Source organism: Thunnus thynnus, chromosome 2 (genome assembly GCF_963924715.1).
Source record: "Thunnus thynnus chromosome 2, fThuThy2.1, whole genome shotgun sequence".
In the NCBI taxonomy this organism is placed as follows: domain Eukaryota; kingdom Metazoa; phylum Chordata; class Actinopteri; order Scombriformes; family Scombridae; genus Thunnus; species Thunnus thynnus.
The window spans coordinates 16,954,293-16,969,415 of NC_089518.1; the positions used below are offsets into that span (position 1 = coordinate 16,954,293).

Below are 15,123 nucleotides of genomic sequence, written 5' to 3' on the forward strand. Positions count from 1 at the left end.
TTGTCTATAAGAAAAGTGCTATTCAGTCCAACCAAATAACAACAACAAACAAAAAAAGTTGATAGCCTTAATGCTTTTGCTTCTGGTCGATAAATAGAGTATAAACATTTGCACAATTGATTTTTCATGCAATCATTTTATTTAAAAAAATAATTTGCGCACAGAAAATCCAATAATTATCCTTATGTTAACTTTTCTGCACAGCATAAGTATAGAAAAAGTTATGTATGTCAGGCAACTAACACCTTTCATGGAGACAAACCCAGCAGAGAAACTTCATACATAATAAAAAGTAAGAGAAAATCCATAAAAACCTAAGGCTATACATCTCTGTTTAAATGGGATTTTACAGTGATAATGAACACCTTGGCTTTTCTCAGAGCAGGAAAGAGCATTAACCGTACTACTGTTTTTTAAGTTCATATTGCATCATGTTGACTCACAAACCGCCAAAACTATAATGAGAGAATAAGTATTAACAAGTAAAAGTAACACCCAGTGCTGTATTTATATAAGCTGCCTCTATTCAGATACTAATGATTTGCTTGTTACAGTAATTATCGCTGTGAGACCATACCGGAACATCTGCATTGATTTAGACTCTGGGAGAGCAGAGAGAGGGAGGGAGAGGCTCACAATCTGGAATTCGACTTCGAGAGCGAGACGACAATCTGTTGATGGTTATTTTGGTAATTGTCCATAATTGATGTAAAACACAGAGTGTGTTGCAGAAGATTCTAAATTACTGTCGCTGTAGCTTGTGGGGTCATTGAAAATGGGCAGTTGCGATGAAAATGCATATACAATATCTAATAATGTGAGTTCTGAAAGAAACCGGACAGCTGGAGGGAAAAGATGGTATACACTTAACTGCTGGGGTAAATTGTTCGTGGCAGTCAAAAGTAATGATGTGATAAGTGATACAGGCAGTTAAATAAAAGATTTGACACCTGACATAAATATTAAAATGTGACCATTTTACACATGCCTGTTCTGCATGTTTATAAATCTTAGTATATATAAATACATATATATATATACACATATATATACACACATATATATGTATGTGTGTGTGTATGTGTGTGTATATGTATATGTATATATATATATATATAATTTATTTAGTCAAGCACATACAAGTGCCCAGCCCCTGTGGATTTACAAGATGCCCGTCTGTCAGACAAGACCATATGTTCTTACATATAACATTACAATGCAAACAAAGAACTTTGCTTTCTGTCTCCATGCTCTACAAATAAAACGTCACAAAAAGGTTCCCTCAGGAAATGTTTTCACCAGAAATATTCAAAAAAAAGGTAGCTTTTGTGGTCTGGAACACTTCCTCAGTCTTATTTTTTCTTCTTTTACCTGGTTAAATTCATTACAAAAGCGGAAATTTGTTATTTGCTTTAAGCTTATTAAACATTCACAGTCGAAATGTTTGTCAGTCAATAATTCACCCACAAAGTACAAATATGAGATTCGAGCTGCAACGATTAGTCAATTAACTGATTAGTCAATTGACAGAAAATTAATTGCTAACTATATTGATAATCAATTAATTGCTTTGAGTTGTTTTTTAAGAATAAATGCTAAAATTCTCTGGTTCCAGCTTAAAGTGTGAATATTTTCTGGTTTCTTTGGTCTTCTGTGATAGTAAACTGAATATCTTTGAGTTGTAGACTGTCGAATGGGACAAAAGAGGATATTTCAAGTTGCATCTTGGGTTTTGTGAAGAGATGATGAACATTTTTCACCATTTTCTGACATTTTAAAGACCAAACAACTAATCGAGAAAATAACCGACAGATTAATCGATAATAAAAATAATTGTTGGTTGCAGCCCTATGAGATTCCAGACTTTATGGTCATTTATGCTAATTCAGTTTGACAGGGATTTTATAGCCTCTAAAAATCAACAATTGGTCCATATCATCTTTTCCATCTTAAAAACAATGCCATCCGTGTCACACCTGGGCCAATGCTCGCCTCGTGCCTTTGCCGACTGTGCCAACTTGAAGCCAGCTCAGTCTGAAATGTGGACTAAAAGGTGTCAAAGTCAATTTTTTTTAATCATCTATCCAAAAGAACTGATCAGAAAGGCCAAGTGTAACCCTTAAATCATATCCTGAGCATCTTCTATTACACCTAAACCACACAACAAATCATTTTCTCTTCAGAGACGCCATTAAACCTGCCTGTTTCTATAGTTAATAAGTAATGTGCCTGAGCATAACTGTGACACAGTGAGATCTTTCACTGTTGGTTAAATTCTGCTTCACACATGGCTCTACATTGGATGAATACTGTATTAATGTGAGACACTGTATTGCCACAGTATGTGGCAACAGATATCAGGCTCTCAAATAGCTCTCTTGGTGGTTCAAGAGGGTTTGGCATGGCTGACAGACAGTGAGGAGATCCTCAGCACATGTTTTGATAAGTGAAGTGCCAGAGCTACATGATGTAGCTCAGAGCAAGGTGAGTGATGCGTCTGTAATGCACAGGGAAGTCTAGCATGTCCTTGTTCTGTTACCATTGCTTCTCTAATGAGACCTCAGCTGTGAGTAAATCTGTGGTGCTGCGTTGCTCAGTCCAGCCTGACCTCACTTCACTCTAGGCTGACTTAAGGAAACCCTTTATCCTCATAACTGTGGCTACGGATAAAGACTACACACTAATTATGGAAACATCTGCAAACTAGGGCAACACTGCATGACCTTGGACTAATGAATATATATGAAAGCTATATGGTTACTGCAGCTCATATTGTTTGACGAACGAGGATCAAAACACTGATCCATTTAACATTTGATAGCATGACCCTTGACCTCAGCTACAGAAACGACTTTTCTTTACAACACAATCTACCAAACACATTACCAGAAATAGTGATGCAAAACATGTTATTGTATAATAATTCAGTCTCTTTACCTTATACACAGATGGAACAAAATGATAGAAAACGAACAAATCATTTCTCAATCATATCTGATCACTAGTTTGGTCTTTTTTGCTGAATTACATACATGCAGTAATTCATAAATTGACCTACATTGCTGTCAAAATCACAACTGCACGGAAACAAAATCCAATACGTTCACCTCAACACTTGAAAAAACAAAACTGAGGTTGTGTGATGTGACCTAGCCACCCCGGTCAATTAAACACCTCCCACTATGGGTTGGCATCACTCAAAAGGCTCATTAACCCTTCTGACCAACCACCAGTCACAATCAGAAAAACATCCCGTCACATTGGCCAATCCCTACATGGGCAACGCAGGTCAACACCCACACAAGTGACAGGAAATTGAATTGCTAGAATGTGGTCTGTCTGAGCACTTGAAAGACATTTGTTTATTCACAGCTGGTCAAGCGGCCAGACAGACTTTATGGGCTTAAAAATAAGAAGCAAAGGTGATGCCTAATGCAATTTTACAAAGTGGAAATTACTTGGGTTTTGTATATTGTTGATGTATGAAAGTCATACGAGGTAACTATTCATGTTTTTTTTTAAAAGACAGCAGGAATGCGGTTGCATAAATCATCTCTTGAGCAGAGCACAGACGAGCTGAATCACAAAATACTGAATTTATAACCATTGTAGATTTACAAAAGTATATATCCCAGATACATCACATTTGGATCTTTGAATCAATGTGGCATTTACTTAATGTACAACGCCTTATAAAATGAAACGGGAGCAGTGATACATCGCTGAAGCGTCTTTGTGTGGTTGTTTTTCAGACCACTAGTCTTAATCTACTGGGTTGATCTCCCGGTTCCCGCGGGATTATAAAATGTCTGCAAACCTCCAAATATTTGAGGCAATCAACAACTCAACACGCATTTGGCGTTAGAATGCAAGAATGTGAAAACACACAAACGAATGGATAAAAAGGAGTGAAATATGAAGAGAAATAAGGGGATCGGAGCTGTGCCCATTTCGGGGGTGTAAAATATGGAGAAGTGTGGATCATTGGGGGAGCTGCTCTGCCTGGGGGAACAGATGAAGGGAGGACACTCTGCCAAGATCTCTCCACTGGAGGGGGAGTTGAGGGACTGGAGCTCTATGGGAGAAAGAGTGTGCGCCTCGCATGCTGCTCTCCTCAATCTCAGTCTCACACGCCTGCATTGACACGTCCCAGGCTCTCTGCAGCAGAGGGAAATTGCTGCTGACAGGGCCTTGCAAACTTTCACAGCCATTTAGAAAGACTTACTCCCACACTTTTGTCACAGGCATTTATTGCACAAGATACATGATATGAAAAATTAACATTTTTGAACTTGGCATCCTTTTTTCACCAAGTTAGGCTTAAAAACCATTCATAATTTTTCAGCCTTGCGATCGGCCCCAGTGCAGATGTAAACACAAAACATGCCAAGTGAGACCCTGAGATTATGAAAATGCACAATTTTCAAGAAAAAAAAAAATCAAACCACTACTTCATAAATTTGTACCATATGAGTTCCTAATCCAATAACAAATGCTGTCCGTGTCCCTATCACCAAAACACATGAGGCTGTTTTTAAGTGAGAGCAGAGGTTACTGCAGACTTACTGTACCTTTAGGTCCACGACCAACCAGTGCCTCCAGTGAGCAGATGTTGGTTTGGTGCGACTTGGAGCATCAGGATCAACCATCACCAGAACATACATCTTTTTCTGCAGACAGAAGGGGATTCATATGTTATTACGTTTAATGTAGAGAAAGAGCTTTACTACAGTACCACACACATTGTGATTGGCCCAGAGGCGGTTCTAGTAACAGCGGTACCTGATCCCTTTCGCTTTCTTAATGCAGCCATGTGCTGTTTGTGCATCATGTTGCCCAAGGCATGGCAGATAACAATACTTAGTTTAAATATTTCAAAACAGATGCTTCACAATATAATTGCTTTGTTAGCTTAAATTTATTGTATCTGAAAAACAGTGTGAATTTTATCTTATTCACATTTTGTGGTTGATTTTTCAGTTGCTTGTGTTGTCACAAGGCTCAAAAAGCCAGTTGATACCAGAAGGCTGGGTTTGCCTTTTGTGGCTTGACACACAATTTCTAACACAGTCTTACTTCAGCTGTCAAGGCTAAAATGTTACTCGGAAAATTTTTTAACATGAAGACAATATTGTTTAAAAAAAAAACATGAAATAAAACTGTTATATAAGGGAACAACAAAAATTAAAATATATACTGTAGCCATGCTAATCATCTACTGCAATACACTCAATATGTATAGCAAAAGTATAGCTCTGCTTCTTGTATATTATTCCTTAAACTTACTATCATTACTGTGACATCAATAAAATGACAACGTTTTGGATCCGATACCAAATCTTCCCATTAACATATTCACAGTAACTTTCTGCCACTTATCCAGTATCTTTATATCCCTCAATCTGTCAATAGATAAAGTGAGAGAAAAAGCATCTTAACTAGCACTTGATCACAGTTATTGGACGTTGACTTGGCGGCTTAATTGCCGGAAAATTTTCATTCTGTCTGTCCCTAAAAGTTAGAGAATTATGAGAGCAGATTGAATTATTGCGAGAGCACATTTGTCATCCCTGGTCCTGTGCCCAAAATCTGCCAGACCATATGATGGGCTTTTTTTATTTTGTTCACTTCCTCTACAAACAGAGACATTAATCGAGGCTGTTTCAATCCACAATGTCCTCTTGCTGTATAAGTACTATTGAAACATAATGATATCAGCTTTAATACATATAAAACAGATGCAGCTTTTCCTACATTCTCACACTGCCAAACAAAATTGTGGTGCAGTGAAACATTTCATTGAATCAAATGCTCCCATGTCAACATAAAGCTTGCTTAAATTTTTTGTTTGTTGTGTCCTATCAAGACATTCTTAAAGGCCTCGAAAAATTATCCTAAGCCGATAAACTTGAATGTGATAAAGAAGTAGTCATGTATTTTTCTGCAGATGCTCATTTTCAGAAGGATTCTCTGCCTACCTGACAAGCAGTAATAAGCGTAAACAACTAAGCCTAATAATAGGATAATACTGTAGTCTCAGTGATAGTGCCTGCAGGTAACATCCAGACACACCAGCAACAATAGAGCCTCCTCCACAGCCTGTCAAAAGTGACTCTATATCAGTGACCCCCCCGGGCAGCTTACCAACCATGACCTGTTGCCTTCTCAAGAGTTGTAATCCTCATTTGTACATGTTTGCTACCAGGCAAAGACACTGTGATAATGTAGTTACACTAATATTTAAGTCTGATGCATTCAGAAATAACATGGCTTCAAACAACAGCACGCACACACACACACGCACAAACACACACACACGCACACACACACACACACACACACACACACACACACACACACACACACACACACACACACACACACACACACACACACACACACAAGCACACAAACACACACACAGACTCAAAGGCAACTTAAGCATTTAAATTAAAAATGACCTCCAGTCACAATTATCACTGAAAGAAATAGTACTTTATTGGATATTTCACGAAAGTTACCATGGATGGAGAAACACTGTATAGGACAGGCTTAGCTCTCCTAAACCTAAATTTAGAGCAACATAAATAACATTTCACATTAATTTCCAACTGTAACAACAAACACACTGTCTATTTATGGTGGGCACTGGATTTTCTGAAATTTCTGCACATATTTAGTGGTTGAATTATCAAATTATATCAAATAATACAGGAGGCTCCCTCCGTGCTTGCACTTCACACATTGTGGCATGTACCCTTCTCTCTTACAAGGACATTTTTCTCTCCATCTGTCAAAATCCACATTAATTACGCACAGATATGTGTGAAAGACTCCAGGGAAAAACAGATGCATATCCTGCCATCTGAAATAATTTATCAGGGCTTGAACAAACTAAATGTATATCAAAACACATTTTAACAGAGCTAATTCTCATTGCTGGATACTGGAAGGCACATATTTTCCAAAAATATGCTGGAGCTCTACCTTATTAGTATTAATCACTAATACTAATGAGGAAACTTTTGAGCCTTGATGGTAATTTGAAATTTAGATTTGCTTTTGCGCTGCAGATTATCAAATATATCATCCATATTTTGGGGCACACACAAATCTATTAGTAAAGACATATTGTTTAATGTTTTTGTGTTCATTTATATTATTGTACAAGAGGTGGAAGGTCAGTATGCTCAACCTGTTATGCTCTGTAATGGTATCTAGTATCTACAGGACTTTTAAAATGTCATAGTAATCCCATAGTGCAGAGCAGAAGTGAAATCTGGGTAGGTGTCGGCCACAGACCACAGAGCTCCATTGGACCATTATAAAGCAGGGGATGTGAGGGCCCTGGGTGGAGGCGGGGGAGAATGAGCCTGCATTCTCTTGGGATTAACTTCCCACTGCCTGCTGTGATCACAGCAAAACAGCACACTGGGACCACACCTCAGACACCAGGTGGCTGGAACAAACCCACTGGGCGTCTATGTCACAGCTAGTGGTCAGTGGTAGAGAGGAACAGGGTGGGCGCTCTCTTCCGTGACACCTATAGAGATTGACGGGGGAATCATATATTTACTCAGCGCCTCTTCATTATTATGTTATACATTTGCAGGTGTAGTTTGTTGAAATACATTTTTATATCGTTTTGAAACTCCCACTCCATGCCAATAGCATCGAATAGATACAGTATTTGCAAAACAAAAGACTGTGAAGAACAAAGGCAGAGGAAGACCAGTATCTCTGAGGATGTAAACTACTGGCTTACCTTTGAGTGAACTCTGCTGGGGATGAGAATCAGAGAGATGTCTAATCGCTGCTCTCGTAGAGCTGCCTGGACTATCGAGCCCAGCTCTTCTAACTGATGACACCACGAAGGGCGAGAGTGAGTTAGCGAGAGGGAGGGAGGGAGGCAAGGAGGGAGGGAGGGAGGAGAGGCCCCTCTGTGAGTTTACAAGTTCATGCTTTATCCCTGACCCAATACCAAACAGTGTCGTCCGTGCAGCTGCCTATTAATATACCCACTGCTTTATCCTCCCAGTTCCTCATCTCCTTCAGCCCCTGTGCACAGAACCCACAACGTTTCATTAAATGGTCAACTCTGCTCACAGCTCGACCCAGAGCAAAGCAACGCATCAATCTCAAATCCCAGTTTAAGTAGCAAAAACACTTGAACTCGTTTGGTAATTAACAGGTATCTGTGTTGTGATTAAGAGACGGTGATGGCTTAACAACCATCGACTGCAGCTCAGAGCAAGGTTGAAAGATCGATCTGTAAATACAGAAAAATATAAACTCTAAAAGTGGGCTGGAGAAGTAAATATTTCAGATGATGGAGAAATAATCTCAGCTACAATTTCATTGTTTTTGCAGCCAAACTGTCTTTAAAAAAGATTTTAAATTAAACAGAATATATAATCTAGTATCAAGTGAATTCACAGAGCAACGATTGTGTGGACTTTTATACTCAGGATAAAGAAATAGGGTCTCATTTTTGAGACAGGATAGCAGTGAGAGGGCAGAAGAGCGATAGGTTGGGAAGGTTAACAGTGCTACCACTGTGAGGGTCAGAAGATGGGGTTCATTCTGATGGAGGGGAGGTCAAGGGTCAGCCAGGCAGCAGTAATTGAATCCTGACCAAAGAATGGGGACCGAACACCCAAAAATGAAATGGAGATAGAAGGGGGGCCGTGGCACTCACCTAGAGGTCACGAACCTTACAGGTGAGGAGGTCCTCGTTTTCATTAATAACAGCCCTCCCCCCTTAATGCGCCGAAGCTATAACCTCAAGACAAGCAGCATTATAAAACCTCCTTCACAGGCAGTCACAAAGGGCAGATCGGTAATCTGCTACAATGGAATTGGGTAAGGAAAAAACTGTCAACAGATTGTGACGGTTTATAATAAAATCTTCACTTTACAAAAATTTCTAGGAAATCAGTCTGGTGATAAAAAGGTAGGGACAACAATACAAAAGTCAACTAAGGTACCTTGAATTGTGTCAGGATCCACAGGTTACAGGTGGACAGCAGGTAGGCTTTTCATACCTGCATAGGGCATAGCAAACATACAAACAACACATGACCCCTCAGACATCATGTTTTGCATGTATGTTTGTATTGTACAACCACTCATACCTGTCCATTGCCTGCAGCTTTCCACAAAATATGTGTAATGGGAGATGATGCTCTACCAATTTAACATGTCAAAGTCAATTTACTACAATTCAACATCCTCTGTGGCTTTGGAGGCAGTTTTCAAAAGAAGAGAAAATTAGTCAAGTGACGTCACTTGACTAATTTTCTCGGAATTTGGGGGGAAAATTGGGCTTGGGCTTGACATTTTTAACAAAAAGTCTGCATTACAACCTGAGGGTATGGAGTTTGAAGAAGGGTCTAATGAAAGAGTCAAACGAGTTGCATTATGGATCATTATCCAACATTATCCGATGTGTTTGGCGCTTTCTGCATACCAGGGACTAAAAGTCCGGACATTTTGGCCTCCAATTTTGGGAATCATAAAAGGAAATCTGTCTCTCGCTCGTCCCCCAATTTTATGATGCTGGAGTACCACTTTAAGATGGTATATTAAAGCTGCAATAATCAATGTCTTTGACAATGGATCAAATGACTATGTGTAATGTGAAAGGGTTCGCTTGTAGTGATGAACCTACAGAAAATTATCACCAGTCTGCTGTTTCCCTCAGCTCTACTGAGCTTTATAGCTTCCTTCAGTTCATTGTTTTGGTTTTCTGGCCCGCAACTTTACGGTTTCGTTCACTTGAGCTGCAACAGGCAACTGTTTAAAACCTGCTGTATGCTACTTGCCCAGCACCGGACGCAAACAAAGTCAGCAAAACAGAGCAAACCAGGTAGCCAGAAACAAGACTCCAAATAAATGATTAGTCTGTAGTTGCTACTGTTTGCTAATAAATTTGCCACATTAACTTAAAAGGTGGCAATAATGTTGTTTTCACAGCTTGTTTCCTCTGTCCCCAAGTGACTAAAAATCAGCAGCTTTAAAGAAATGCAGCTATTATGCACAAACACTGTAAATTCACACACAGTGCACATGCACATAAAGTCAATGAGTTAAAGACTGTGTAATTAAAGCCACTTGATGTCTTAAGTCTAATTCATCAGAGAATGTTGTACTATTTATTGTATAATACATGAACTCAGTGCTTCTTGCCAACTTGGTGCAACTGAGACTATTATATAAGATGTTTTTTGAGATCTCACAAGAGCCAATAACAACTACAGTCCCTGGTTTAACATTTAGATTGATTATTGACACATATAAATGATATGCAAAGAGAATGCCAATACTCCTCAGTGTGTTCTTAAGCGCCTCACACAGTGCGGGCTGCTCACTACCTCCAAACCTGCCTATTTTTAACTCAGCCTCCCTCCCACACAGGAGTGGAGTGTGAAGTGGCTTATAAATCCACACTTCGAGGAGCCACATGGTCAAAGGAAAGTCACATGTGGATACAAACGCATATTCTAAGACAACACAGCTACTAGATCCCCACTTGGTAGCCAAACAGGAAGCTATGAGGCAGCGGTTTAGGAGGACTCACAGTGGAATATGAAATACAAGTTTACATAATTACATAACATTAACACTTCCTCTGTTTGAACATACAAAAATATATTACAAACTACATTTTAATCAAATGAACAGATGACAGAAGGTAACACATGACAATGCAATATAATTTTTAGCCTATAGATTCTGCATATTGATTATAAATGCTTTGTGCCTGTGTGTCACACAGGCACAAAGCATTGCACAAAGCACAAAGTCTTGAACAATGCATTATATTTTGGCCTCTAAAACCTACAAATGAGCAGCTCTGATAAACTCTAAAAGTGTTTAAATGCAGTCTGTCCTGAACTCTGTTGGTAAAGCCTTGTACTTTTGCGGTTTGGAACTGTTATGGAGCCATAGCTAACAGTAAGATGGTTCACAGTCTGATTGAAGCTTGAGGGGGGTGAAGGAATTAGTAGCAGCCCAGGGAACCATTTCTGCATTTCTCTCAACACTGAAGACTTCTTTCACCGCACCATGCTTGCGAACACAGCCGTGCTCATGTTAAGCTTATTAGTCACCCTGGATGCGATCTTGCTAGCTGAGGCTTTCAACACTTTCTAGTGGTGGCTTTACACACATACACCTACTCACTGCCATGAAAGCATTTCTGCAAATGCACATGCTCAAACACAGTAACTACCACTAACAGGTACTCTGAAGTAACATACAGCCAGGCGCTGGGATATGAGACTCAGATTCAGCCTGTGCTAAATGAGGCAAGAGGGAAATATTTTTGTCATGTAGTTTGGCTGATGAGAGCACAACACAGTCAAACAGGGCAAATTACAGTGCTGGACTCATATCCATAATTACTCTGTCAAGCATGTCACACACTAAAAGTCATAGATCTGCTATTTTACCACCAAGTGCAGCCTATAAAACTTACTGGTGAGCACATTCTAATTACTTCACCAGGATGTGGAAATCTAAATCAACTATTTTGATTCCGAAAGCACTAAGGGGAAGTTGGAAAAAAAGAACAAAACAAAAAAGATTTATTGGTGGTCTTTAGTGAATAGAGTAAGCATGTTTTGGTCTGTGTATGTGCAACTGAAGGCAGCATGTTTGCATTGTGAAAAACATGAGATTTAAACACCTAAAGCTCATATTTGACACATGTTTTGAAAATGAACATTATCTGGGTCATCTTTTTTCTGATTCATGTTTTCTGATGAGAGGAGTGAAAGCAGTGTAAAAGGATCAGTTTTACTTATTTAAACATAAGACTAAATACCATTGTTACATCTATTTGACACTTGATGTCACATTTTAAGGTTTCAAGACTGTATAATGCCTGTAATAGCACTTTATTAAAAAAAAATAGAAAAAGGCTTACAACATTTACACTTCATGGAGAACCATCATGCAGCAGACACAATTCTGAAGATGATGGGATACATGCTGCCATGAAGGGAGCCTAGTTGTAAGCACTCTGACACCCATTCCTATTTGGCCATGAGAGCTGTTAAAGGTGTCAGGGCTGTTCACAGGCACTGTGTGTTTCACCAGCCAAGATGGCTTCCACATTTTTTCTATCATGATTAATTATGGTTTCTGATGGTAGTACAGTGAGAAAGTGTAAATTATTCCCACATTTTCGTGTGCCCTCCGTTCAGTCACTGTTGTGTAGGAAGATGCTATTGACGCCATCCATGGATGGCGACCAAAAGGCATCTACATGGGGTGGCAAACTCTAGTGCCTATTAAGGGGTGGACGTGGTGGTGGGGGGTGCTTGGCGTGTTGGCTGAACGTAGTCCAGACTGCCAGTTGACAGGGCCGGATTTTCCAGTATGGAAGACTCTTGTTTCAGTGGGCGAAGCTGGGTGTTGGGAGACTGGGAGAGAGGACTGCCCAGGGCTTGGAAGCTTGAAACAGAAAATTTCAAACAGACAAGCACCGTCTGTGTTCCAGTGTCACCAGCCCACCCGTCTGACAATCAGGGCCATGTCATCACACGGGCTCTGAGTAATTCAGGGAGCACTCTCTTCACCTTAGAAGACGTGGCAATCTCAGACGTCAGTGCGCTCTGAGTTCTCAGCGGCAGAAATAGCATTAAATGAAATACAGCAAAAAGTATGAAAAAACAAAAATGTAATGTTCACCTAAAGGCAAAACATTAAGAGCATGAATAGCAACGCTTGGTGAAATGCAACCACAATACTGTGCTTTGCTTTGAATCCTTAACAAAATCCACAATGTGTCTTCAAAAACATACAGTGTGCATGCAGGACTGAAAATCCTTAGTTTTGGAGAACTGGTTGGAATAAAATAATTCGTCTGACAGATCATTTTGTGTATGTTGATATATTTAACGCTGTCAGAGAGGACATCACAGAGAATGGCACTTATATCACAATGCAGAAACTGTTATCAGAGGAGGTACAGGTTTATGGTTCAAGGGCTCGTCCATTCATAGAGAACAAGCTCAGCCTTTCTGCCTGACATACTGATAAAGACAGCACAAATAAAACAGCTCCACAGCTCCATCTTTGCCTCTCCCCAAGGGAATAATATATCACCCATCTGAATGTGGCACATATTGAATCATTTCCAGCGTTGATGATTCATTTGAATAAATCAGCCTTTTTTATTTTGCCAACTTGAACTGATACTGAAATAAGGAAAACTGAAGTAATATTGTTAGATACGAGGACGGACAGGTGTTAGAGTGTTCTATAGGACTGGTAATCCTAATCCCCTTTCAAGCAACAATTAATGACTATAGCAATAATCTTCCCGTATATGTTGTTGCAATTCCTTTTTGACTGTCAACCATAACCTGCCTTACTCATATTTACCAAATCCAGGGGGATATGTCGCTGCAGGCAGATAGGATCTTATCCTGGATTTGCATAGATAAATGCACAGCAATAATTCAAGAAGCACATGGGACAGACATAGTTTTGACCTGAGATATATTCTCTGGCTATCTTCAATCTGACCATGCACTATTGATAAGACCTGCTCTCAAGAGCTTAATTTTCAAATATGGTTGATCCACAGAAAAAGGTCCACATGTTATCTGCATTAACTCTTAACAAATATCAAATATTTAAAGAAAAAAATGTAAATATGAACGCTTCCCAAACAAAAACTTTCAATGTCTTCCACAAAAAGCTATGGATGCACAGGATCAGCCTATCGGCAAATATGAAAAATCAGCAGCTTGTGCAATGAAAGGGTTATATCCGCATTCAAGCTAAGAGACATACTCTAACATACACAGACACAAATCCTGTTGAGCTGAGCCGAGCAGAGATACCCTACCAGCCCTCCAAGGCACAATTAGGATTTCACGGGGGGAAGAAATCTACATTCCTGCACACATGAAAAAGTCCTTTCTCCCTCCCCACAACAATATCAACTTTTTACTCAAGGAAAAACCTGAAGCACCATTCGATAGGATTTGGACAAAGAAATAAAAAACAAAGCCAGAAAAAAAATCTAAATTTAAGCTGCAGTTGTTAAAGAAAAATATTATGGTTGAGGAAAATCCAGTCCTAAGCCTCCCAGTTCCAATCAATTTCTTCTATTCTCTGTGATATGAAAAGAAGCAACCACTCATAGTTTGTTTGAAGTGCTCGTCTGTGTGGAGCTGAGCTATGTTCAACAACATTTTGTATGGACAGCCTCAGTGTATGATTTTAACACCTGTCAGACATTCAGTCCAAGTACAAGAGGTCAAATACCTGACGGTTTGTGTAAGAGAGGAGAAACAGCAAAACACAAAATTTAATTGCATGAAGTATGCAATAAGTGGACACATTTACAGAAACACATAGTGAAATCACAATCGTACAGCACATATAGGACATGGATATACAGTATGTTCTCTACAGTAAGTCATCGCTGTGTGTTGTCACACTCTTGTCAGCAGGTTGTTAACTATATCAATCAATGTTATTTGACATAACCTCAATTCAATTATATTGTCTAGTTAACAGCAAATACACTTCCTGCAAACTATATCTGTATGTTATACAAACTAAGCTATGCAGAATCAGTGAAGACTTATTCTTCTGAGGTTTGATACATTACCGACAATAAACTGTGGATGATTCAGTGATATACAACAATTTAAATGACATTGATTATTTCATTATTTGTTATTAGTTGTTCTGTTATTTAGCTAATTAATTTCATAGTAAAACGGAACTAGAGCTGAAACGATTAATTGATTGTTTATTCAATCAGCAAAAAATGAATCTATCTATCTATCTATCTGCAACTATTTTGAGAAATTAATTATTAAGTAATTTTTCAAGCAAAAATGTCTTTTATTCTCAAGTTCCAACTTCTCAAATGTGAGGATTTGTAGCATTTCTTTGTTGGACTGTTGGTCGGACATAGAAGTGTCATCTTGGACTTTAGGAAAATGTAATTTCTCACTAAATCATAAAACAATTACAAAACTTGAACTTGACCACTTTATTTGCAGGAATATTTTAATCCATTTTTTAAAATGTAATTCAAGTAGCACGATATATTCACTCTCAGCAATATAATGGCAAGTTCATGCCTTGTCCTTT

At 39.0% G+C, this 15,123-nt stretch overlaps 1 protein-coding gene across 3 annotated transcripts in view; it reads right to left on the reverse strand.

Annotated features, from left to right (window-relative positions):
- LOC137194838 (phosphatidylethanolamine-binding protein 4) overlaps positions 1-15,123 on the reverse strand; it is a 57,192-nt gene that overhangs the window by 24,908 nt on the left and 17,161 nt on the right. For 2 of the 3 annotated variants that reach the window (XM_067607026.1, XM_067607018.1), the window contains exon 4: positions 4,572-4,670. The exons of the other annotated variant lie outside the window; for it this stretch is intronic. In XM_067607026.1, coding sequence (XP_067463127.1) covers positions 4,572-4,670 — 99 coding nt within the window. The remainder of the gene's footprint in view (positions 1-4,571; positions 4,671-15,123) is intronic. 3 annotated transcript variants of the gene reach the window in all.